At 44.4% G+C, this 27,197-nt stretch overlaps 2 protein-coding genes across 2 annotated transcripts in view; both read left to right on the plus strand.

Annotated features, from left to right (window-relative positions):
• Positions 1 to 225: 225 nt before the first annotated feature.
• On the plus strand, positions 226 to 1,613 carry LOC102955715 (40S ribosomal protein S6-like). Its single transcript, XM_042997608.1, is given in 2 exon segments — positions 226 to 1,428; positions 1,430 to 1,613. Coding segments are annotated over 2 exon segments (822 nt in total). The 5' UTR covers positions 226 to 729; the 3' UTR covers positions 1,553 to 1,613.
• Positions 1,614 to 17,367: 15,754 nt separating this feature from the next.
• Positions 17,368 to 27,197, plus strand: part of LOC102958835 (sterol 26-hydroxylase, mitochondrial) — a 33,831-nt gene continuing 24,001 nt past the window's right edge. The window contains exon 1 of the mRNA XM_042995350.1: positions 17,368 to 17,981. Coding sequence (XP_042851284.1) covers positions 17,718 to 17,981 — 264 coding nt within the window. The 5' untranslated portion in view covers positions 17,368 to 17,717. The remainder of the gene's footprint in view (positions 17,982 to 27,197) is intronic.

Genomic DNA, 27,197 nt, shown 5'->3' on the forward strand with positions numbered 1-27,197 from the left:
GCCGGGGTGGCTCAGTCAGTTAAGCATCCAACTTTGGCTCAGGTCATGATCTCACGGTTCGTGAGTTTAAGCCCTGTGTCGGGCTCTGTGCTGACAGCTCAGAGCCTGGAGCCTGCTTCCGATTCTGTGTTTCCCTCTCTCTTTCTCTGCCTCTCCCCTGCTCATGCTCTCTCTCTGTCTCTTGCTGTCTCTCAAAAATAAATAAACATTTTAAAAAAAGAAAAAAAATTGACATGAGACAAATTAACAGAGAAAATAAAATTTAAGAGTATATGTACAAGCAATCCAAACAAACATGGAAATTCTGATGTCAGGCAAAATGAGGGATATATGTCATCCTGAACTAAGGAGAAGCGGACAGGGATCTGGGACTTCAGAGGGAAGGAATGCACATCACAGGGTGATAACAAGAGCAGGTGTTTGGTAGCTGTTTTCCCTGCCATACAGATGGGTCACTCAGATAGAATTTATCTGGTAATAACCATTGTTTTGGGAAAGATCCCCAATTTAAATTCTTCTAAGTAGTTAAGGGAGGGGCAAAACTTTTATTGAGCCCACAGGGCTTTAATTGCCCTCAGCTTGAAATCATCTTCATGCCAAAGTGGCCCATCTTGGGGCAGCCTGCCCTGGGCCCCTACACATTCCATTTCTATATTTTCTCCTCTGTCTTGCTCGTGTCCCATTTAGCAACAGGTGAATCCAACTCTCTGGGTAAAACTATAAAATCTAATGTCCCCGTCAGTGCTTAGAACATGTGATGACAAAACTCTTTTTCGTAGTGCCTTGGAGGTGGTAAGCAGCTTTAGGATGAAACTGAACACGTCCTTCCAAGCTGCTGGCTGCCAGAGACTCATTGACGTGGATGATGACCGGAAACTTTATACCTCTTACGAGAAGTGTACGGCCACAGAAGTCGATGCTGATGCTCCGGGTGAGGAATGGAAGTGTTATGTAGTCCGCAGCTGTGGTGGCAATGACAAACAAGACTTCCCCATGAAGCATGGTGTCTTGACCCATGGCCGCGTCTGCCTGCTGCTGAGTAAGGGACATTCCTGCTACAGACCTAGGAGGACTGGAGAAAGAAAGTGCAGATCTGTTCAGGGCTATGCTGTGGATACCAACCTCAGTGTTCTCAACTTGGTCATCGTGAAAAATGGGGAGAAGGATATTCCTGGACTCACGGATGCTCCTGTGCCTTGTTGCCTGGGGCCCAAAAGAGCTAGGAGAATCCGCAAACTTCTCAGTCTCTTTAAAGAAGATGATGTCCGCCAGTGTGTTGTGATGGGGCTCTTAAACAAAGAAGGTAAGAAACCTAGAACCAAGGCGCCCAAGATTCAGCGTCTTGTTACTCCACGTAACCTCCAAGGCAAATGTCGGCGTATTGCTCAGAAGACACAGAGTTCTAAGAAAAATAAGGAAGAGGCTGCAAGAAGACACTAAACTTTTGGCCAAGAGAATGAAGGAGGTCAAAGGAAAGCGCCAGGAACAGGTTGCCAAGAGACAGAGGCTGCCCTTTCTGAGAGCTTCTACCTCTGAGTCCAGGCAACAATGAGATTTTCTGGGCGCCTTGGTGGCTCAGTCGGTTGAGCATCTGACTCTTGATTTCGGCTCATGTCATGATCCCAGAGTCATGGCATCTAGGCCCACTTGGGCTCCATGCTGAGTGTGGAGTCTGCTTGGGATTCTTTCTCTCCCTCTCCCCCTCTCCCCAGCTCTCTCTCTCTCTCTCTCTCTCAAAATATAAAAAACAAAATTAAAAGAAAGAGATTTTCTGGGATGCCTGGGTGGCGTAGTTGGTTGGGTGTCCGACTTTGGCTCAGGTCATGATCTCGCAGTTCACGAGTTCAAGTCCCATGTCAGGCTCTGTACTGACAGCTCAGAGCCTGAAGCCTGCTTTGGATTCTGTGTCTCCTTCTCTGTCTGCCTGCCTCCCCCTCCCCCTCCTGCCTTGCTCATGCTCTGTCTCTCTCTCTCTTTCAAAAATAAATAAACATTAAAAAAAAATGAGGTTTTCTAAGAGTAACAAATAAATAAGATCAGACATCAAATCTCAAAAAAAAAAAAAAAAAAGAGCATGTGCTAGCAATACTGGAAACTGTTTAGCCCCTCATTTTGAACAGACAATGTACCTATTGTTTGGTAGCATTACTGCATCTGTTGCATCCACACGACTCCTGAAACAGAATGCTACAGGCAACAGTGACAGTCACAACAAAGTTTATTACAATGAGAGGCAAGGCTGACCGATCCGGACCAACACTCTTGATAAGAGTGTGGCTCCGAACAGCCAGGGTACAGAGTTTTTAAAGCCGATCACATCGTTTTATCATTACCTGGGAACAAAACAGAGAAACAGTTCCCAGATGAGTTAGAAACAGTTGCCAGATGAGTCAGAAACAGTTATTAAATGAGGTGATTATTTTAGACTTTCTGCAACTAAGTTGCAACCAGTGGGCCTCCTTGACCTTGTCTCTGACGCTCTTTTTTTGAGCTTTTGTTTCCTTCATTGGTAAAGCCTGATTCACAAGAGTATGAAGTATGATTTACAAGAGTAAAAGCAAGGCTGTTATCTTTTGATCTTCAGTGTCAGAACAAAGTTGTTATTTTTCAAGCTGAGCGTTAGCCCTACACTACAATTTAACCCTTACACATCCTTGTTATACAATTATCCATCCACACAATATCATTCAGGCATCGCACCTCTCCAGGGACTATGCTGGTGATTCTGCCACCCAAGACATTCGCTCCCCAGCTCAATGGCACTATTCTCTGAAGCTTGGTTCCGAGAAACTCAGTAATGTTGTTAGAATTGTAAGTTAGTCTTCCAAGGTTGGTCCCATAAGCCTTTTGTTAAAATTGTGGGTTTGTGGGTTTGAAAATGGAAGTTGATCCTTTGGTTTTCTTCTTCTTCTTCTTCTTCTTCTTCTTCTTCTTCTTCTTCTTCTTCTTCTTCTTCTTCTTCTTCTTCTTCTTTTAACTTTGTTTACTGAGAGAGAGAAAGAGAGAGAAGAGGCAAGAGAGAGGGAAAGAGAATCCCAAGCAGGCTCCATACTGTCAGCGCTGAGCCTGATGCGAGTCTTGAACTCATGAACGGTGAGATCATGACCTGAGCCAAAATCAAGAGTCAGACACTTAACTGACTGAGCCACCCAGTCATCCCCTTTGGTTTTATTCTTAACCTCTCATTTACTCTAGTGAGTACACTTCGTCATGGGTCCAGCCAAACCTTCTACTATCCTTCAAACTCTCTACAAACCCTCTAACAAGCTTCTAGATTGAGGAATCTTGGAGGGGGCAGGGTACAAATTATATGCACAGCTAGGGGCATGGACACAGAATCCAGCTTTCCTCTCTGGAATGCCATGCCTAATTTCCCACGTAACTCCTACCTATTTCAGCCCTGGGCTGGTCTGGGTCTCCTGCTATCTGTCTCTTTTTCCTTTCCTTCTTTCTCTCCTTCTCTTCCTCCCTCTCTAATTTTTTATGGTGGTAAAATATATGTAACATAAAATTTGCCATTTTAGCCATTTTAAATGTACAACCCAGTAGCATTAATTACACGCGCATTGTTACACAACCATTATCACTGCCTACTCCAAATATTTCATCACCCCAAACAGATGGCTAGTGTGGGAGGCTGTTTTTTCCAAAGCTACTGCAACAGTATCTCTGAAAACACGTGTAATCTACAACTGGTCTCACCATTCTTCTGTTAGGAATCAGGGTCTGATTTCCCGCCTCTTGGATCTAGGAGAGCATGTTACTGCTCTGGCTGAAGAGTATGGCAGAAGGGATGCTGTGTCCCTTTTGAAGCTGGGTAATAAAAGATGACGCAGCTTCTGCCTTCTTCTTTGGAACATTCATGCTTGCAGCGCTGAGCTGTCACGTAGTAAATCCTACTCCCTCGAAGCTGCTGTACTTTGCAGAAGCCAAGCCACACAGAAAAGCCATGTGAGGACGCTCTGGACAACAGTGCTTGTCTCTGAGCCATCAGGCACTTCCAGATTCTTCCAGTCCCTCGGCCTTTGAATCTTTCAGACTGAGGTTTCGGACATCATAGATGAGCAGAAACAAGTCATTCCCACTGTGCCTGCTCCAGATTCCTGGCTCACAGAATCTGTATGCATAATGCAGTGAAGGTTGTTTTAAGTTGCTAATTCTTTGGACAGTTTGTTATGCAGCCATAGCAGAAGTCTAATACAAATTATTGGTTTTAATGCATAATTAGAACACGTTAGCTCCATTCACTCCTTCCTTCTTTTTGCATTATTGTTGTGATTTAGAATATTACGTATAGCCAGTCATGCAGATGGCCAAAATATATTTCTCATATAAATTTGATCTTCATCCGTGGTTCGTGGCTCACAGCTTTCAAGACCCTTGGAATTTCCTGAAAGAGACAGAATGAATGGGGGAGGAGCAGAGAGGGAGAGAGACACAGAATCTGAAGCAGGCTCCAGGCTCTAAGCTGTCAGCACAGAGCCCCATGCAGGGCTCAAACTCGTGAACAGTGAGATCATGACCTGAGCCAAAGTCAGATGCTTAACTGACTGAGCCACCCAGGTGCCCCAATAAGGTGACTTTTGGAAAGCACCTAAGAATGTGGGCTGGTTGCCAGGGGAACCAACAGTGAGCAGAGGGATGGAACTTTCAGTCCCTCCCCCTGATTTCCAGGGAGGGGAAAGGGACTGGAGGTTGGATCAATCACCAACAGCTAATGATCTAATCAACATGCCTCTGTAATGAAGCCTCCGATAAAAAAAACCCAAAGGATAGGGTTTGGAAAGCTTCCAGTTTGGGGAGGCAGAACGCTTCCACATGTCACGGTGCTGGGCCCAAACTCCAAACTTCTGGGGACAGAAGTGCTTTTGTTCTGGGTATTGCCCTATGTTTCTCTTCATCTGGCTGTTGATTTATCTTCTTTTAAATTATTATTTTTTCTTTTTTTATTACGGTATATTATTGTAATTGGTTTTTTTTCTTTTTTCTTTCTTTTTAAAAAAATTTTTTTTAAATGTTTCTATTTATTTTTGAGACAGAGAGAGACAGAGCATGAGCGGGGAGGGGCAAAGAGAGGGGGAGACACAGAATCCGAAGCGGGCTCTAGGCTCTGAGCTGTCAGCACAGAGCCCGATGCAGGGCTTGAACCCACAAACCGTGAGATCGTGACCTGAGCCGAAGTCGGACGCTCAACCGACAGCCACCCAGGCGCCCCCTTTTTTAATTATTTTTAATAAACTAATAATTCAGTGAGTAATTGGGTTTCCTGAGTTTTGTGAACTGTTCTAGCAAATTAAAGCCCAAAACCTAGGACCGTCTGCATTATAGCTAATCGGTCAGAAGTACAGATAACAGCCTGCACTTGTTGTGACTGGCATCTGAAGACCAGTCATGGGAACCTCCAATCTGTAGCTGGGTGGTCAGAAGCACAGGTAACAACCTGGGCTTGCAATTGGCATCTGTAGGGGCGGGGGGCACTCTTGTGGGACTGGGCACATAACCTGTGGAATCTGATGTGGATGTGAACAGTGTCAGAACTGAGTTGAATTGTAGGACACCCAGCTGGTGTCCAAGCATCACTTGGTGGTGTGGCCTCTCCACCCCAACAGACACGTTGGAATTGCGTGAGCAGAACCCCTTATTTAAAGTTACATTTTAATTCTACTATATATTGCAAGACTCCTGAAAGCAACACTTGGCTTTCTGGAGGCTTTCCTTCTTAGATTTTCAGTCTCTCACTTTGCAGCCCTAGGCTTTGACAAATGTCCTGAGAGAGTAATGCTGTGTGCTGGAAATCTCCCATGAGTTCTGCCAACATTTTTTTCCTAGTTTCTCTCCCCCATGAGTGGTTCTTCTTGAAATGAAAGCCTGGACTTTCAACATCCTGCCTGTTTCCAGAATTTCCAAATGCTCCCAGTATAAAAATACCTGTAGTGATCAGCTACACATTCTTCTTCCTCAATGTCTTCATCCCTCTCGACCTGCTACTCAAAATGTGGTCTGTGGGCCAGGAGCTTGTTAGAAATGGAGAATTCAAGCCCTATCCCAGGCCTCCTGAATCAATACTTTCTCTCCATTTGTTAAAAGAAGTAAACGAAGCTTTGGTTAGAGATTAAACAGGACACTCTGCTATATTATAATAATGATAATTGAGTGATGAACTTGACTTATATTATCTTGCATTCTTACAACAGCCCTGTAAATTAGGTATGTTTTATTCTTTTTATTAAAGAATTTTAGAAAAAAAATTTTTTTGAGAGAGAGAGAGTGTGAGCAGGGGAAGGGCAGAGAGAGAGAGAGTGAGAGAGAGAGAGAATCCCAAGTAGGCTCTGCATCATCAGCGAGGAGCATGAAGCCAGGGTTGAACTCGCGAACTGTGGGATCATGACCTGAGCTGGACTCAAGAGTTGGACACCTAACCGACCGAACCACCCCGGCACCCCAGGTAGGTTTTATTCTTATTTAATTGTGGAGAACTGAGGCTTACTCAAGGGGTTATATATAATTTGCTCAAAGTCTCATAGCTAGTAAGTAACATAATTGTAAAGAAATTATAAAGAAATTAATTTCTGGAGCTGTATTATATTATATGTATTACATTATAATTATGTTTATAATTATCAAGAAATTGATTTAAAAAGTTAAGACAACATACAGAAAAAGTATAAAGAATGAAAGTCACACGTAATTCACCACCATTATTAATTTTGGTATGCATCTTTCCAATTGTGTGTGTTTGTGAGAGAGAGAGAGAGAGAGAGACAGATGAATTGTTGAAATGGTTTTGTGACTTGTTGTTTCTTAACGAAACATCGTGAGCATTTTAATACCACCCTTGCTCTTTTCACTATATCTGGCTGCCTCTTGTTTCAATAAGTTCTTTTGTGTCAGGATAGGGAGCCGCATTCATGTGTCGGAGAACAGCAGCACTCCTGGTCACTCCCTTTTCATCGAGGGGCCCTCTCCCATCAAGGAAGCAGTGGCTGGCGTGTTTTATCTCATTCTTTTCAGGGAACGACCCACACAGCAGAGAAGAAAATCGTCATTTATTTGTTTGCGAAATTTCAAGGTCAGACATATGATGAAATATTTACGAAAAACGTATTTGCTTACTGACCGCCAGCCGGAATTTCCTGCTCTGAAGAGCCTAAGATGTACCTTAGGTGGCAGATGGGGAGACAATGACGAGGAGGTTTAGCAAAAGGAAGTCAGTCGAGAGCATTGCAGAGAGCAAGATGGAGTCACTCATGTCAAACAGTGGCCTGTGTCAAGCAATGATGCAAGCAGCTAAGAGCATCACAGCAAAGACCAGCACCGGGGGGATGCCACACTCAGAACTGACAACCAGCAGGAACAGAGGAGGTCTGCAAAGGCCTGAGACAGATGAAATCCCTTTAGAAAGGGAGGATGTTTGAAGCAAACTATCAGAATCTGGACACTGACCCCTCTGTGTCTGACCACTTCAAAAAGGCAGCTGCCACTGAAGGCTTTGGCCGGTGGATCCCCCAACAGAACAGAGACCCTTCACTGCTTGAACAGCATAAGCACTTACTAGTGCCAGGAGCTGACCAGGAGCGGACTGAGGCCTTATCCCAGCTGGGGATCAGACTGCCTTCACTTTTGGTTCGTTCACTTCCTACCCCTGTTCGATCTTGTTTGTTGTGTGACTTGTAGGAGGTGCCCTGCTCTGTGTGACTTCTAGGAAGCCACGTTAAACATGTGAAATGTCATTGTGTTTGGAATGCCGAATCTGCTTTATAGTGACGCTAACCCTGCTTTATGACTGAGTGAAATGGGCCTGTGGAAAGACACAACTTCACAGTGTGCTCACGACAAGCATTCACAATCACTGTGGCTCCCAGCTTTGGAATTCCGGACTCTGATTTTTACTAGCTCTGTGACTTGGGCTAATTATTTTTAATCTCACCCCTCTGCTTTCTCAAATACTAGGAAAATAATATAAACCTCAGTGTTGATGCAGGAATCAAATGAATTAATATTAGGAAAGTCTCAGAAGAGTGCTTGGCACAGAATAAGCCCTCAAATGTTAATTCTCCCTCCTCCCTTTCCCTTCTTCCTCTCTTCTTCCTCCTTCTTCTAGGCTAATGTGTGTCTCTGTGTCCTGTACTTCTCCTCTGCCAATGATTTTGAGAATCAGAGATCAGAAAAGACCTGTACCAGCTTCCAGAAGGGAAGTCCCAGAGATTCCCTCATGCCCAATATGAGGACATCTGAGATATGTAGGCAGATGGGCCTGAGATGACCTCAAAGTTCGTGCCCTGAGTTCAGGAAGAGTCAGATGCTTCCAGGAGCCCATGAAGGATGCAGAGGCAGGAGAGAGTTGTGTGTGTGCGGTGATGGGTGGGGGGCGGGGGGAGGGTGAGACCCTTTGGTCACGAATAGGGTTGGAGTGTGCAGTCAGGCAGAAATGAGGGCATTTCAGTATGAGCCAATAGCAACTGAAGACCAGGTTGGAATCCTCACATGTATTGGGCACAATGTAATTCCCTAAAATTAGACCCAACCACAGTATTGCACCTGCAATTCTGACACAAACTAGCGGGAGTTAGTGTTGCCTTTACAGGTTAAGGGAACAGTCCCCAACAAGACTGCCCTCACTTCAGATGCCACCTGCAATTGGGGGGTCCCCAAGCCACCTATGCTTTTGACCAACTGGCTGCAGTTTCAGGGATTCCCACACCCCTATGAGGCTTGATAATTCACAAGGATGACTTACAGAACTTGGGAAAGTTCTATCCTTAAAATTACAGTTTTATTAAAAAGCATCTGAAAGAGGACCAGACAAAAGAAGAGACCAATAGGAGGATCTTGAGCAATGGAGCTTCCATGTCCTCTCTTCTTGGAATCAGGAGGTGTCACCGTTCTAGAATATTCCTGCATTTGACAACCAGGAAACTCAACTGGGTTTTGGCATCTGGGGTTTTTATTGGCGTTTCGTTACATAGGCAGGATCTAACATATGGGCAAGCTCTCTGGCATGACTACCCCCCATCCTGAAACTATCTAGGGATCTGCTGCCACACTCCTATCCCTCATGTAATTCCAACAGCTTGGGGGTTCCAGCTCGGGACCCGGGGACAAATACCAGACAAATTCTGTATTACACAGCAGCAAGCATCCCTAAATTTGCGCAAGATAACTTTCTGATACAAAATGGAATTCCAAATAAGAGCATGTCAGCCTCAGAAGGCCAGCACATATCCTTGGGGCAATTTCTAGAGACCTCAGGAGGCAGCGCCGGTTGGGATAATGGTGAGCTGCTCCCCCCACAAAGGCTCGAGTCACAAGGACTGGAGGACACTGTTTGCTCCAGGCAGATAATTATGTGGGGCCAGGCAAAGGGTCCTACCTTCCTATGGGCCATCACCCAGCCTCTGGTTATCAGGGTAATAGTGAGCTCCTCTCCACCTCCCATTTCTGCAGTAGAAATGTTCATACAACTTCGTCCTTCCTCTCTCCCCTCACATCTAGTGGAAAGAACATTGAACTCAGTGCCCAATTCCTGGGTTCAAAGTCCAGTTCTGCCACTGACCTTTCTTTACCTCTCTGAACTTTAGTTTTCCTTTTTTTTTTTTTTAATGTTTACTTATTTATTTTGAGAGAGAGAGGAAGAGTGCGAGCAGGGGAGGGGCAGAGAAAGAGGGAGACACAGGATCAGAAGCAGGCTCCAGGTTCTGAGCTGTCAGCACAGAGCCAGACATGGGGCTCGAACTCACAAACCATGAGATCATGACCTAAGCTGAAGCCTGACTTTCAATGGACTGAGCCACCCAGGTGCCCCTGAACTTTAGTTTTTCTTCCCTGGAGAAGGAGAATAAGGACCTCTAACTATTCAAGGAGACTGTGGTATTCAAATAAACAGCTGTGAGTAGGCAGGGTTTTTTTTCTTTTTTAAGTTTATTTATTTATTTTGAGAGAGAGAGAGAGAGAGAGAGAGAGAGAATCCCAAGTAGGCCTCGCAGTGTCAGCACAGAGCCCAATGTGAGGCTTGAACTCACAAATGGTGAGATCCTGACCTGGGTCAAAACCAAGAGTCGGACACTTAACCAACTGAGCCACCCAGGTGTCCCATGTCAGTAGTCTTTTTAAAAAGAGGCAGTATGTGGGAATGCAAGATGGTTCAGCCACTCTGGAAAACACTAGGGAGGTTCCTCAAAAAACTAAAAATAGAACTACCCTACGACCCAGCAATTGCACTACTAGGCATTTATCCAAGGGATACAGGTATGTTGTTTCGAAGGGACACATGCACCCCCATGTTTATAGCAGCACTGTTGACAATAGCCAAAGTATGGAAAGAGCCAAAATATCCATCGATGGATGAATGGATAAAGAAGATGTGGTATATATATACAATGGAATATTACTTGGCAATCAAAAAGAATGCAATCTTGCCATTTGCAACGACGTGGATGGAACTGGAGGGTATTATGCTAAGTGAAATTAGTCAGTCAGAGAAAGACAAAAATCATATGACTTCACTCATATGACTTCACTCATAATATAAAAACAGGGAGGGGGACAAAACATAAGAGACTCATAAATATGGAGAACTGAGGGTTACTGGAAGGGTTGTGGGAGGAGGGATGGGCTAAATAGATAAGGGGCTTTAAGGAATCTACTCCTGAAATCAGTGTTGCACCATATGCTAACTAATTTGGATGTAAATTTAAAAAAATAAAAAAGAAAAAAAGAATAAAATAAAAAGAGACAGTCTATGGATGCCTGGGTGGCTGAGTCGGTTAAGCGTCTGACTTCAGCTCAGGTCAGGATCTCACAGTTGGCAAGTTCAAACCCAGCGTTAGGCTGACAGCTCAGAGCCTGGAGCCTGCTTCAGATTCTGTGTCTCCCTCTCTCTCTGCCTCTCCCCCGCTCATTCTACCTCTCTCCCTCTCTCTCTCTCTCAAAAATAAATACTTTTTAAAAAGAGGCAGTATATCAGTTGTCTCAGGCTGCTATTATAAAGTACCACAGACAGGGTGGCTTGACCAGCAGACATTTATTTTCTCACAGTTCTGGAGGCCAGAAGTCTGAGATCAAGGTGTCTGCGGGGTTGGTGTTTTCCTAAGACCTCTCTCTTTTTGGCTCGTAGACATCCTCCTCAGGTGTCTTCACTTGGTTTCCTCTGTGTGTGTGTCTGTGTCCAAATCTCCCCATAAGGTCCTGTGAGTTTAGGGGCCATTCAACCTCGTCTCACCTCGATCACCTCTTCAAAGGCCCTATCTCCAAATATAGTCACATTCTGAGGTGCTGGGGGTTAAGACTTCAGCACGTGGATTGGGGGGGTCGATGATTCAGTCCATCACAAGCAGTATTTCAAATGGGACTGCATTAGCTCAGGAACAGGCAGAGAGAAGAGTGGGGCATAAAGCAGGGGGTGAAAACCAGCACACACACAGATTTTGTTTGCACTGATTAATCTGTTTATTAAAGCTGTAGGAGGTTTTCATATAAAAATTCAGATTTTGGGGGCTTCTCTTCTAAAATCTAAGAGTTCCAGGGGCACTTGGGTGGCTCAGTTGGTTAAGCGTCTGACTAGGCTCAGGTCATGAGCTCACGGTTCATGAGTTCCAGCCCCGTGTCGAGCTCTGTGCTGAGAGCTGGGAGGCCGGAGCCTGCTTCAGATTCTGTGTCTTCCTCTCTCTGTGCCCCTCCCCTGCTCACACTCTGTCTCTCTGTCTCTCTGTCTCTCTCTCTCAAAAATAAACATTAAAAAAAATAAAAAATTAAAAATTAAATAAAATCTAAGAGTTCTAGCCACACCAGGCCTGTATTCCCACATGGCAACACTTGGCTGAAGCTGGGTGGTAGCTGCCCTGGGGCTGAATCCTGTAGTTGCCCCAATTCCCAGCACACACCCCACCCCCTCATTGCCTATTCTGATCCCCAGCCTGGTCTGTTTCACCTAAAGTTGTTATGGCTTTTGGCCTCTGGGATGAAGAACAGAGAAATAGAAATAGATTCAAATGCATACTAGAAATGAAGAAAAAATGTATGTGATATTTCAAACCTATGGGGATACATTGTGTGGAAGAATTGACCATGCCATCCCATCCCCAATCGGAGGACAATTTTTTAATGTTTATTTATTTTGAGAGAGAGAGAGAGAGAGAGAGAGAGAGAGAGAGAGAGAGATACAGAGCATGAGTGGGGGAGGGACAGAGAGAGAGGGAAACACAGAATCCGAAGAGAGTTCCAGGCTCTGAGCTGTCAGCACAGAGCCTGATGTGGGGCTTGAACCCACAGACCATGAGATCATGACCTGAGCTGAAGCTGGATGCTCAACCGACTGAGACACCCAGGCGCCCCATTTGGAGGACAATTGTTGACTTGAGTTTAAGGCAAGTGCTTTTCGCCAGGTGTCAGAGAGTGCAGTCATTAAGAGCTAGTGTAGAGCTTCTGTGATGCCAGTAGTTCTCCCAGACCCCAAGAAAGGCAGGAGAGAAACCAGTTGCTTTGTTCTTCAGCAGAATAATTGATGCTCACTCATTCTATTTAATTTAAAAGGAAATATTTTTGCTTCAATACGGTTTAGGCTGCACAAATTGCAAAAGTAATTTGTCTAGAGTGAGATGCTTACTTTTACAGGTCAGCTGGTAGAGGAACCATGTCAGCAACCCTGGCGCCATGTTCGCTGGTGGGAATATTGTGAATAAAATAGGAACTGGAGGTTCTTCCTTCATTATCGGCCAGAGCTGGGTGCCGACCCACCCTGTGCCTCTGGGACCATTGGCTGAAACTCAGGGTTGGATGAAACTACCAAACTAAGACTCAGAACCTTTTCTGAAGAAAAGAATCCAGGCTCCTTGGGGAAGAGGTGGGGTTTTCCCAAGGAAGGGAAAGTAGAGTTTCTCCACTTCAAGACTTGAAGAAGAGAATGCAAGAGGGACAATGAACAAACCCAGAGCTGCAGAACCCAGTTAGAAAGCTGTGGAAGAAGCATCTGAAGCACGGGGTCATGAAGGTCTAGGGCACCAGCTGCCTACCTTCGGGCAACTTGAAGGAGAACGTTGGATTCTCCTATGTAGGGATTCCCCTCTGAAAATGTCCAAACTTTTTGCTAAAAAGTTTGGAAACATGTGCTGTATGGTGTTGGGAACACTAAAGAGGCAGAGTGGCGTGATATGAATGGGTATGTCCCTTCCCATATCCTCCTGGCCTCCAGTGAGGATGGAGGGTAACCTTGGGTAAACTGTACCTCTGAGCTGCAGGTGGTAATTGTAATATCAGAGGATGATCCAGAGACAGCTCCTGAAAGCTACATGGCACCAAAGGAATGTTCTGGAGTGAAATGGAAGATCAAATCTGCTAAGTCTTATAATTTAAAGGATGCTGCTCCCCCCAGATAGGAGATGGGGGCACCCCCAGCAAATTCCTGAGCTATTATTTAATAAATGATGTTGGAATAATTAGATGCTATTTAATGTAATAACAGTGGGATAATTAGATATGTTAACACCCCAGGTCAAACCGGAAACAAAAATTAATTTCAAATGGATTGACTTGCTAATTGTGAAAAAAAATACAGCATGTAAAAAACAAAGCTATTAAATATAAGGTAAAGTATATGAAAGTTTTTCCCCCTAACAATCTTGGGATAGTCCCAAGCAAGATTTGACACCAAAAAGTCATTAAAGGAAAAATTGCCAGACTGGACCACACAGAAATGAACAAAAGATATCTTAAATACAGCCAAGATATAGGGAACAGATGACCAGGAGAAAATACTTGTAGTATATATAACAGAGAAAGGTTAATCTCCCGAAATAGGAAAAGAAGACCAACAAACTAATAAGAAAGAAAAAACAACAACAACAGGAAAAAGATGAAAGGATATAATTAAGGGCTTCATAGAAGAAATAGAACGGGTCCATAAGAATATGCATTTTTATGTCAATACTGCCCAAAGCAATCTATATATTCAATGCAATACCTATCAAAATAACACCAGCATTCTTCACAGAGCTAGAACAAACAATCCTAAAATTTGTATGGAACCAGAAAAGACCCCAAATAGCTGATGCAACCTTGAAAAAGAAAACCAAAGCTGGAGGCATCACAATCCCGGACTTCAAGCTGTATTACAAAGCTGTAATCATCAAGACAGTATGGTACTGGCACAAGAACAGACACTCAGATCAATGGAACAGAATAGAAAACCCAGAAATGGACCCATGAACATATGGCCAACTAATCTTTGACAAAGCAGGAAAGAATATCCAATGGAATAAAGACAGTCTCTTCAGCAAGTGGTGCTGGGAAAACTGGACAGCGACATGCAGCAAAATGAACCTGGACCACTTTCTTACACCATACACAAAAATAAACTCAAAATGGATGAAAGACTTAAACGTAAGACAGGAAGCCATCAAAATCCTCAAGTAGAAAGCGGGCAAAAACCTCTTTTACCTCGGCCGCAGCAACTTCTTACTTAACATGTCTCCAGAGGCAAGGGACACAAAAGCAAAAATGAACTATTGGGACTTCATCAAAATAAAAAGCTTCTGGGATGCTTGGGTGGCTCAGTCGGTTGAGTGTCTGACTTCGGCTCAGGTCATGATCTCACAGCTCGTGAGTTCGAGCCCCATGTCGGGCTCTGTGCTGACAGCTTGGAGCCTGGAGCCTGATTTGGATTCTGTGTCTCCCTCTCTCTCTGCCCCTAACCCATCGCATCCTGTCTCTGTCTCAAAAATAAATAAACATTAAAAAAATAAATAAAAATATTCTGCACAGTGAAGGAAACAATCAGCAAAACTAAAAGGCAACCGATGGAATGGGAGAAGATATTTGCAAACGACATACCAGATAAAGGGTTAGTATCCAAAATCTATAAAGAACTTAGGAAACTCAACACCCAAAAAACAAATAATCCAGTGAAGAAATGGACAAAAGACATGAATAGACACTTCTCCAAAGAAGACATCAAGATGGTCAGCCGACACATGAAAAAATGCTCAACATCACTCATCATCAGGGAAATACAAATCAAAACCACAATGAGATACCACCTCACACTTGTCACAATGGCTAACATGAACAACTCAGGCAACAACAGATGTTGGCGAGGATGCGGAGAAAGAGGATCTCTTTTGCGTTGTTGGTGGGAGTACAAACTGGTGCAGCCACTCTGGAAACCAGTATGGAGGGTCCTCAAAAAATCAAAAATAGAACTACCCTACGACCCAGCAATTGCATTATTAGGTATTTATCCAAGGGATACAGGTGTGCTGTTTCAAAGGGGCACATGCACCCCAGTGTTTATAGCAGCCCTATCAACAATATCCAAAGTATGGAAAGAGCCCAAATGCCCATCAACAAATGAATGGATAAAGATGTGGTATATATATATAATGGAGCATTACTAGGCAATCAAAAAGAATGAAATCTTATCATTTGCAACTATGTGGATGGAACTAGAAGGTATTATGCTAAGAGAAATTAGTCAGAGAAAGACAAATATCTTATGACTTCACTCATATGACTGCTTTAAGATACAAAACAGATGAACATAAGGGAAGGGAAGCAAAAATAATATAAAAAACAGGGAGGGGGACAAAACATGAGACTCTTAAATATGGAGAACAAACAGAGGGTTGCTGGAGGGGTTGTGGGAGGGAGAGATGGGTTAAATGGGTAAAGGGCATTAAGGAATCTACTCCGGAAATCATTGTTGCACTATATGCTAACTTGGATGAAATTTAAAAATAAATAAGTAAATTATAAAAAATAAAATGAAATAAAATGAAATAAAGTAAAAAAAATTTTAAGGGGTGCCTGGTGGCTCAGTCCATTAAGATACCCCACCACCGATTCTTGATTTTGGCTCAGGTCATGATTTCACAGTTCATGGGATCAAGCCCCAAGTCAGGCTCTATGCTGACATCTCTTCTACTTGTTCTCTTGCTCTCTCTCAAAATAAAACACTAAAAAAAAAAATAATAATAAATAAATAAAAAACATTTTTTAAAGTTTGTTTATTTATTGAGGAGCGGAGGGACAGAAAGAGAGACACAGAGAGAGAATCCCAGGCAGGCTCCACCCTCACCGTGGAGCCCTGCGTGGGGTTCAATCTCACATACCTTGAGATCACGACCTAAGCTGAAATCAAGAATCAGTGTTGAGGTGCCTGAGTTGGGCTCTGTGCTGACAGATCAGAGCCTGGAGCCTGCTTTGGATTCTGTGTCTCCCTTTCTCTGCCCTCCCCAGTTCGTGCTATGTCTCTCTCTCTCTCTCTCTCCCTCAAAAATAAACACTAAAAAGAATTCAATGGGCAGATTTAACGGTAGGTTAGACACAGCTGAATAGAGAATTAATGAGCTAGAAGAGAAAAAAGGATTTAAAAAATGCAGAAAAATGGGTGAAAGACAGGAAGGATCAGTCAGAAGGTCTAACATATGTATAATCTGAAGTCCTAGGAGAGAGATGGAAAAACAGATTAGGGTAGAAGAAATGTTTGAACAGATAATGTCAGAAAAACTCCCAAACTGATGAAAGATTTTCAGTCGCAGATTGAAGAAACTCTATGTCCCCTAAAGGGATAAATAAAAATAAATCCCCATGTAGCCACCTTAGCTGACCCTCTAATTGTTGCCCCTTTGAACCTAATGTGCCCTTTCTCCTTCTGGCTCTTTATTAAAAAAAAAAAACAAACCCAATTCTTCCAGTGTTCTTAGAACAAGCCTTACCTACCATCCTGCTGGTTCTCTCACTAATGGGTTGCATAATCTTTGACCTGTGTTTATTTTATATTTGTACGAACCATGTTTTTAACGTTTTGAAATAGAAATAACTTTTCAATATACTTTGAATATATATGAAAAAAAGGATTCATGAAACAATCTTTCTTATTGGCAGTATTTTCTATACTGCTTTATTCTTTTTTATCTTATTAAAAAAATAATTCTGGTTGCAGTCACTAAATCTGGGCTCAACCTGCACTTTGAAAAACCCTGCCTTGGCAGATTTAGGAGTGTGCGCGTTGGGGGTTGGGGGGGGTAGAATTGCATTAACAACCCCTTAATATTTAAATTTGTTTGCCAGTTTGGCTTTCACCCTCCAGGAATCAGATGACCTTGGATTTGGGACGGGTTTTCTTTTCTTTCTTTCTTTTCTTCTCTTTTCTCTAGTGGCTGGGCGCTCGGACAACCAGCGGGCGCATAGGAAAAGCCAGTGGCCGGTTTAATCTCAGCAGCCTGTTCCAGCTCCCGGGGAAGGGAGGACAGCTGGGGCGATGGCGCCCTGGGGTGGCCAACCCGCAGGTCAGACGACGGCCAGTCTCACTCACTGGGTGGGGCTTCCGAGAACTTTGTTCTACTGCGAACCAAAGTACGGTCCAGAGAACTTCAAGTTCTCGCTGAGAGTCCGCGAGAGAGCAAGGTGGGGAGTCGCGGCATTGGCGGCCACGGTCGGGGTTCGGGCGGTCTCCGTATATCCCCCGGGACAGCCTCCGCGGCGGCGTGGGCCGGCCCCTCCCCTGGGCCTCAGGCTCACGGCTGGAGGAGGTGGCTTCTGTGCGTCTGTTAGGTCCTGTTGGAGAGACTCAGGACCGCGAGGGAAAGTGAGCGGTAAGGGGCCTGGCCAGCCTGCGCCCGGCCTACCCGGCGGCTGGCGCCTTGACCCCGCCCCCTTGGGGTTGATCTCTGAGCGGGTTCCAGGCGCTCTTCACTCGCGGTCCAAAGACGCGGGCGGCGCGGGCCATGGATCGCGTGGCTGCGTTGAGGGGCGCGAGGCTGCGGTGGGCGCTGCTGGGGACGCGGGTGGCCCTCCCTGGCCTTTGCCCGCACGGGGCCAGAGCCAAGGCCGCGATCCCCGCCGCCGTCTCGGCCACCGCCGAGACTCCTGGAAACGGGCCTGGCGACCGGAGGCTGCGGACCCTGGAGGAGATTCCGGGGCCGGGGCAGCTGCGCAGTTTCTTCCAGCTGTTAGTGCAAGGCTACGTTCTGCACTTACACAAGCTCCAGGTAACCGAGCGGGGGCGGGGGCGGGGCGGGGGAGAGGGTGGGGGCTCGCGACTGGGGGGTGGGGGTGAGCACAAGGATAAAGAAGCTGGAGATGGGGACACGTTGGACCAAAAGTGAAGGACACGAGAATTTAGCTCAGGACCGACTGGAGCTATGGTCATAGACTGGAAATCTGTAGGGATTACGTGCGAAGGGTAGACAGAACCCTGTGAACCGAAATGAATAGGTCCCGGAGTGGTATGAATCAGGAGGGCACCAGGAAGGAGGGGACTTGGGAGGCCAGGTTTGGAATGAACAGGGGTAGGGGTGCCTGGGTGGCTCAGAGAGTTAAGCACCTGACTTCAGCTCAAGTCATGACCTCTGGGTTCATGGGTGTGAATCCCTTGCTGGGCTCTGTACTGACAGCTGGGAGCCTGGAGACTGCTTTGGATTCAGTGTCTCCCTCTCTCTCTGCCCCTCCCCTGCTTGCACTCTGCCTCTCTCTCTCTCTTAAAAATAAACATTAAATTTTTTTTTTTTTAATAAAATGAACAGGGGTTGAGAGAGGAGAGAACTGTCTTGGTAACATTACTTGGTAATGTAAGGGTATAAGCTGCCAGATGTGGCACAATGACTGTTTACTTGTGTGGTGATGTTGGCGACCACAGACTTCTTCCAAAGGAAATGGATTCTGGAGGATTATGGTCGTCAAGCAATTCGCAGGATAGATTTTTCCACAGAGAGAAAAATGTCACTTCTCGAGTGAAAGCAAAATCATAGACATTAAGGAAAAGGAACATTTGTTTAAATTAAGGAATCCAGTAAGAAGAGTTTATTCAGTGAAATGCACATGTGGAGGCAGATAACCCACTCTGGATGGACAGAGATGGGAAAACCCGATGTTGGCTAAGTTGGAAGAGTTTTAGGAAATGAACTGAAGAGATTCACCTCAGATCTGTCTTCCTAATGACTATGAAAAAATATAAACACGTCCACTCTGCTCCAGGCATGTTTCCAAGTGCTGGGATTCATTGAGAGGTGACCAGTGCCCTCAGTGCTGAGCTGGAAGCTTATACCCTAGGGTTTATGTGCTCCTTTGGGGGAAGAGGGAGAGAGGGAAGTGAACAGATCAATAAACAGCTAATTTGAGGCAGAGAACTTGAGTGCCCTGAGAGGAGAAGCCTGCCCAGGGTTGGGGATTGGGTGGCACCTTTGATTCATTTATTTGCTCTCCAGGCACATGTGTGGTCATCAGTGATTGGCAGGACGAGTGGGCAGACCTTTGGCCGGGCTGGTGAACAGGCTGGTTACCATGTCCCTGTGCTGGGCAGTAGTCAGAAACTCAGAAGAGCTCTGGGCACTGGGGATAGGACAGGTCTTTGAGGAGGGCCATGAAGGTCAGACAAAGGGCCCTGGCTCCTCCGAGGGGCCGTGGTGGGCTCTTGAGCAGGCACGGGGTGAAGATGGCCTCTAGGGGGCACTGTCGAGGTTATGGTGTGTCCAGTAGGATGGATTAGACAGGATTGGTAGAGAGGGCCTCTGGGGACAAAGGATCGGGTGTGGCGGTATCTGAGGCACCCTCCAGACAAAGCTGGACAGGGAGTTGAGGATGAGGGTGAAAATGGCTATGAGGGCTTGAAGTGCTTGCAGTGCTTAGCTCTGGTTTCTTAGATTTGGTGGGCAGGTCACAAGACTCATAGAGCTGGTTAAAAAATCATTCCTTCTGGGCTCAGCTTTAAGATACCAAGTAAGCTGAGAAACCAGAGTTCTGTAAACTTTTCCTGCTTGATTTAACCTCTAGAAATAGGAGAGGCCCAGTGAATGCCCCAAGGGTGGCGACTAAGGATTCCTCCTCATTTCATAGGGAGAGTTTACTGGAAGCTTTTGCTGAGGATTATCTCTAGAGCAGTAACTACCAAAGAAATTCTAGACCACCCTAGGAGGTGGAGGAGGAAGAGGAGAAAGCCAGGAATGTGTAGCCTTTTATTATTATTATTTTTTTAATGTTTATTTATTTTTGAGAGAGAGAGAGAGAGAGAGAGAGTGCGCTCGGGAGAGACACAGAATCCAAAGGGAGGATTCTCCCAGGGCTCTAACTCACAAACTGAGAGATCATGACCTGAGCCAGAAGTAGGATGCTTAACTGACTAAGCCATCCAGGCACCCCAGGAATGTGTAGCCTTTTAAAGGAGCAGCCAGGGCTAGGATTTTGGAGAGTCCCCTGGCTCCTGCCCTGTATCCCAGAGATCTGGAGTCACATGAACCTTCCCAGGGCACTGGTGGAAATTATACTAGCCCTTCCCATTACATGTGACTGGTGTGAGTTAATAAAGAGTGAAAGCCTGCGCATCTATAAAACCCTGTTAATACCCCTATTGAGAAGGAGGATACATTTCAGTGACCCACTTTGTATCAGTTCAGATTTGTTTGGTTGCCTCTCACAGTGGCTTAAACGATAAAGTAGCTTTATTGGTTCATATAACCAAAAAAAATCTAATAGTTGGATGCCCTACAGCTATATAGCCTGGTCTAGAGATTGATGAGATCATCAAAGCTATAGTTTTGCTTTTCTGCAGTTCTCTTGGCTCTGCTGCCTTGCAAAAGTTAGTTGACTGGCCTGGGTTAATTGCCTGTCTCTGAACCCATCATAGTGGCCATTGACATACTCTAATTAGCTTAGACACATGTAGGCTCACCTCTAAAGCTGGGGTTGGGGTCCCTCCCACCTCAACCAGGTGAGTGCTGCACAAAGCAGAGCAGTTGAAGTTGATATAAAGGCAGCTGACCATAATATCCCCTCGGCACCCTCGACTGTCGGGTCGAAACTGCATATCACACACAAAAATAATAAAGTCAGCTCAGGAGAGCATTGTAGGACTTAAGGGAGTGGAGTAGGGACTGGGACATGTGAAAATCGTGCTAGTCCATAAATGCAGTTCCCTTCTCTTTCTTAAAGAAAATAATATCAAGAGTGCTAGCAAAATGAAATGTGAACATATGTTAAATTTATATGTAAACTTATGTTAAGTTGATGTCTTTCAAAGATGGGGACCCAGAGACTGGTGAGATCAGTCATCTATTCTGTAGCTCTTATTGCAGACTGCCTTCATGTGCCCCACTTTGCCTTGTGCCCATAATTGTCATTTCATGTGTCATGTTTCTTCTCTCTCTCTCTCTCTCTTTTTAATGTTTATTTATTTATTTTTGAGATAGAGAGAGTGAGCGGAGTAGGGGCAGAGAGAAAAGGAGAGAGAGAAACGCAAGCAGGCTCCACACTCTCAGCCCAGAACCTGACGTGAGGTTCAAACTCATGAAATGTGGGATCATGACCTGAGCTGAAATCAAGAGTCAGATGCTTAACTGACTGAGCCACTCAGGTGCCCCTCTCTTTTTTTATAGTTACAATTTTTTTCTTGTGATGTCTTTTTTTAAAAAGTTTATTTATTTTAATTAATTAATTTAGAGAGCATGAACGGCGGAGGGGCAGAGAGAGAGGGAGAGAGAGAATCCCAAGCAGGCTCCACACTGTCAACTCGGAGTCCAATGAGGGGCTCTAATCCATGAACTGTGAGATCATGACCTGAGCTGAGATCAGGAGTCAGACGCTTAACCGACTGAGCCACCCAGGTACCCCTCTTGTGGTAACTCTTAAGATCTCTCTTAGAGACTTTTAAATACAGAGGACAAACTGAGGGTTGCTGAAGGAGGGGGTGGGGGGTGGATTAAATGGGGGATGGGAATTAAGGTGAGTATTTTTCAGGATGAGCACTGGGTGTCATATGTAAGAGACGAATGACTGGATTCTACTCCTGAAGCCAAAACGACACTGTATGTTAACTAAATTGAAAATAAATTAATAATAAAAAAAAAGAAAGTGAAAAGACAGTCCATAGAATGGGAGGAAATATTTGCAAATCATGTATCTGATAAAGAACTTGGGTCCAGAATATATAAGGACTTATACAGTTCAATAATAAAATAACTAACTCAATTTTTTAAATGAAAGCAGTATTGGAATAGGCATTTCTCCAAAGAAGGTATATAAATGGCTTAAAAGCACATGGAAAAATGATCTATATCATTAGCCACTAGAGGGATGCAAATAATAACCAGAAGAGGGGTGCCTGGGTGGCTCAGTCGAGCATCCAACTTCAGCTCAGGTCATGATCTTGCTACTACCAGTGCAGAACCCACTCCGGATCCTCTCTCTCTCCCATTCTCTCTGCCCCTCCCCCACCCTCAAAAATAAATTTTAAAAACATAAAAAAGAGATCTACTCTCTTAGGAACTTTTAAATATACAATACTGTACTAATAATTATAGCCACCATGCTGAACATTACATCCCCGGGACTCACTTATTTTCTGTCTGCACTTTTTTGTCTTTTGACCCCCTTCACCCATTTTCCTTACTCCCACCTGCCTCCTCTGGCAACCACCAATCTGTTCTCTATATCTATGAGTTCGGTTTTGGTTTGTTTTGTTTTTAGATTTCACATGGAAGAGAAGGATCAGTCAAAATTTGTCTCTCTCTGATTTATTTCACTTAACATAATGCCCTCAGGGTCAATCCATGTTGTCCTAAGTGGCAAGATTTCCTTCTTTTGTGTGGCTGAATAATGTTCCACTGTGTATATACCACAATTTCTTTTTTTTAATTAAAAATTTTTTTAATGTTTATTTTTGAGAGAGAGACAGACAGACAGCCTGAGAGAGAGAGGGGCAGAGAGAGAGGGAGACACAAAATCCAAAGCAGGCTCCAGGCTCTGAGCTGTCAGTACAGAGCCCGATGTGGGGCTCGAACCCACAAACCCATGACCTGAGCCGAAGTCCGACACTTAACCCACTGAGCCAACCAGGCGCCCCTATAGTACAATTTATCAATTCATTCATCAGTGGACACTTAGGTTGATTCCAGGTCTTGGCTATTGTAAATAATGCTGCAGCGAACTTGGGGGTGCTTATATCTTTTTGAGTTAGTGTTTTTGTTTTCTTTAAATACCCACAGTAGAATTGCTGGATCATAGGGTAGTTTTGTTTTTGTTTGTTTGTTTGTTCTTTTGTTTTTTAAAAAATATTTTTATTTATTTTTGAGAGAGAGAGAGAGAGAGAGAGAGCAAGCAGGGGAGGGGCAGGGAGAGGAAGACACAGAATCGGAAGCAGGCTCCAGGCTCTGAGCTGTCAGCACAGAGCCCAACGTGGGGCTCAAACTGGTGAACCGTGAGATCATGACCTGGGCCAAAGTCAGATGTTCAATCGACTGAGCCACCCAGCTGCCCCAAGAGTAGTTTTATTTGTAATTTTTTGAGGAACCTCCACACTGTTTCCCACAGTGGCTGCACCAGTTTGCATTCCCACTGAGAGTGCACAAAGCTTCCCTTTTCTCCACATCCTCACCAACACTTGTTGTTTCTTATTCTTTTGATGTCCATCTTAACAGGTATGAGGTGATATCTCATTGTGGTTTTGATTTGCATTTCCCTGATGATTTTTGACATTGGGCATCTTTTCACGTACCTGTTGGCCACTTGTATGTTTTCTGTGGAAAAATATCTATATGGATTTTCTGCCCATTTTTTAGTCAGATTGTTTTCATGGATATTTTCTACTGTCTTTTTAGTTTCTATTTATTTCCACCCTGATCTTTGTTATTTTTCTCCTTTCTACTAACTTTGGGGTTAGTTTGTTATTCCTTTCCTAGTTTCTTGAGGTGTAAAGTTAGGTTGCTTATCTGAGATCTTTCTTGTTTCATAATGTAGGCATTTATCACTCCGAACTTCTCTCTTAGAATTACTTTTGCTGCACTCCATAAATTATGGCTTTTACCACTCTTCCCCCCCCCCTCCCCCCCGCCCTTTCCCTGAAGCCTGCAATCCCGCTCTCCACTGATATCAGCATCAAAGGCCAGATGACCTGGGACCTTCTGAACATGGCAGGCTTTGTTCTGCCCAATGCAGAAGACATATCGTTTCCAGCTCTGGCAGCTCCGGCACCAGGTCAGCCTCCCTGCTTGGCTGTGGCTTGGCTGGCAGCATGAACAGCCCCATGGCGACTGTGGGAAGGGATGGTGTCTGGGCGCCCCCTCCTGCTTGGTGTTTTTTCAGCTCAGTCTTATGCATGTACCGCTGCTGCGTCAGTGTCCCTAAAGCATGTTTGGTTCCCCTGCTCAGGAATCTCCACAGGACCTGGGGAATCAGCATTGAACTCCTCACAGGGATGTTCAAGGCCCCAGCCTCCTTTTCCCAGGTACCCCTTCTCCCTTTCCGTTTTGATATGCTGTATTTTCCATTTTCATTTGTCTTTAGATATTTTTTTGATTTTCTCTTCTGATCTCTTCTTTGACCCCACGATTATTCAGTAGCATGTTGTTTAATCTCCACATATTTATGAATTTTCCAGGTTTTTCTTTTTTTGTAATTGATTTCTAGTTTCATACTTTATGGCTTTACCATAAAGTAAAGTGGTGGTAAAAGATGGTGAGAAAAGATCCTCCATACGATTTTACTCTTCTTAAATTTGTTAAGACTTGTTTTGTGGCCTATCATGTGATCTAGCCTGGAGAATGTTTCATGTTCACTTGAGAAGAATGTGTATCCTGCTGCATTTGGATGGAATGTTCTGTATATATCTCTTAAGTCCATCCGGTCTGTTGTGTCACTTAAGGCCAATATTTCCTTATTGATTTTCTGTCTCGGTGGTCTGTCCACTGATGAAAGTGGGGTATCAATTTCCACTACTGTTACTGTGTTGCTCCCTGTTTCTCCCTTTAGATCTGTTAATATTTGCTTTATATATTTAGATGGCACATGTTTCATGCCATCACCTGTTTATATGGCTTAGAGGCTGGGCTGGTAAGTTCTGAGGGCTGGGCCTGTGTCTTTCCCACCTCTGTGCCCTCCAGTGCCAGATACAGTCCTTGGTACAGGGAAGGTTCTTACTAATGTTTGATTAAATAAATAAATAAATAAATAAATAAATAAATAAATAAATGTCATGTACCGGCCAAAGGGCTGTGAGTGGTACCAAGCAGTGATTCCATCAGGTGGTAATCTTTGTGAGACTCTCCTTAGCTCTTCGGTCTGGGTTGTTTGACATAAGATCGAGTGAAAAGACAGTAAGGGCGGTGGGCCGACTGAGTCAGCCTCACTATTCAGGTCTCAACTTTTCGAGTTCAGAAACTATATTTTATCAGCAAATTGAACATGGGCAGACTATTAGGGACTGACCAACATTGGCCAAACCCACAGAAACAAATTGTGGACTGGAGTGCCCACGGTTTATTTACTGAAGAAGTCAGCCCTCTCGGGAATCATAATACTCCATCACATAGAAACCCCCTATTCTAATGATCTATTGCTGCATAACAAGCTATCCCAAAATATAATGGCTTAAAACAACATTTTGGTACACTCATGATTTTATGGGTCAGGAATTTGGGCAGTGCACATCAGAAGTGACTTATCTCAGCTTCCCAAGGGAGCAGGGCTTCAGTTTGAATGGCTGGATATGGCTGGGATGGCTCGAGTGGGGCCATGTTTCTGTTCAGAAACTAAATTTGTTTCCATGGCTTCCTCAGTGTTTCCCCATGTCACATCTCCTAGGACTGGAATTTCCAAGATGGCTTCTTCAGTCGCATGTTTGGTGCCTGGCCTGGTTTGACCAGATCAGCTAAGCATCTCTCTCTCTTTCCATGTGGCTAGTTTGGGCTTCCTTACACCATGGTGGTCTCTGGATGATCAGACTTCTTATGGGGTCCTGGCTTTCCCCAAACTGAATGTTCCAAGGGAAAGAAAGTGCAAGTTGCCAGTTTCTTAAGGCCTCGGCCCGAAAACTGGCACAGCATCATTTCTACTGTATTCTACCCATCAGAGCAGGTACAGAGCCCACCTAGATTCTAGAGGAGAAGATGTAGACCTCACCTCTTAATGGGAAGGATGTCAAAGAATCTGTGGCCGTCTTTAATCCACTGCCCGCTCTTCCTAGGATCCAGGTACCTAGGGAGAAAAAGTAGTACCTGCATTAGTGGACTGCTTAGTATGCAGAGACCCCAGAACTAAAAGAGTGGAATTGTACGGAAGGAAATTTCATCTAAGCCTTGGAGAAACCTGGTTGAATGTGCTTCTCTGGTGCCTGTCCATTAGATTAAGTATCTCTCTCTTGAAAGATAAATGCTGCCAAATTCTCGCTGTTTGACTTCCCTCTTCTGGGTTTTGTAACGACCCCTCCCATTCTGTTAACACATTCTTTCTTCAGTTTGGCTAATACCGTTGATTAGATGGATTTTCTGCCCCAGTACTCATGTTACCATCCAGCCCTTCGGAGATTGTCCTCTAGTTACCTTTTTTTGGCTTTCAGTCTCATCTGGAAGACATTATGGTAGTCCTTGAGACTATGGCAAAATTAGATGTACTGCCTTTAAGCCTCAGGGTTGGGAACTGAAACCGGGTATTAAGGTCAAAAGTGTGAATCATACCACCTTAGCAACTGCACTGTTAGAATTTTTATCTTACAGATAAAATTCTGTGGTCAAAGAGAATACCGAATATTCAAAGTAGCAGGATCTCTGATTGGGAAAGATTAGAATGACTTACATGTCCCATTAAGGGTCTAATGGATTATAGTGTCTTCATCTGGTGGAATTTATGCAACCACCAAAAGAACAGGGGCAGCTCTATGGGTATTAATATAATTGCTTGCTAAGAGATGGGAAGAAAGTGAGACCCAAAATGGTATTATATGCCATCATCTGTGGATGAAGGGGGAATGTGAGATATACATGCATATATATGTTTAGTAGGTACATGAAATATCTCTGGGAGGACACACAAGGAATCGGCAATAATGATTGCCTCTGTGTGATGGTTTCTTGGAGTCTGAAGATGAGAGTTAGGAGGAAGTCTTATCTTTTATTGCAGGACTGCTCTGGACCTCCACCAGGTTTTCTCTGGCATCACCCTGCCCAGGCACAGTTTGCCAACTTTTGGGTCCTTTTGTTTACTTTTTCACTGTTTTGAATTTTAACAGTGTGCATGTATGTATTACCTATTAATTTTTTTAAAAAAAACCACGAGAGCCAAAGAATGGAAAGCAGGAGGTAAATGCAAGGCTGACCAAGTGCTTCCTGGTCTCGCATGATATTTTGAGGTCTTCCGATGGCCTTTTCCCTTGTACCCTTGTTTGGCTCTGGGTCCTTACTTTCGATTTCCACCTGTGTGCCTACATCTTCTTTCTAGTTCTG

The sequence above is a fragment of the Panthera tigris genome, chromosome C1, assembly GCF_018350195.1.
Source record: "Panthera tigris isolate Pti1 chromosome C1, P.tigris_Pti1_mat1.1, whole genome shotgun sequence".
In the NCBI taxonomy this organism is placed as follows: Eukaryota; Metazoa; Chordata; class Mammalia; order Carnivora; family Felidae; genus Panthera; species Panthera tigris.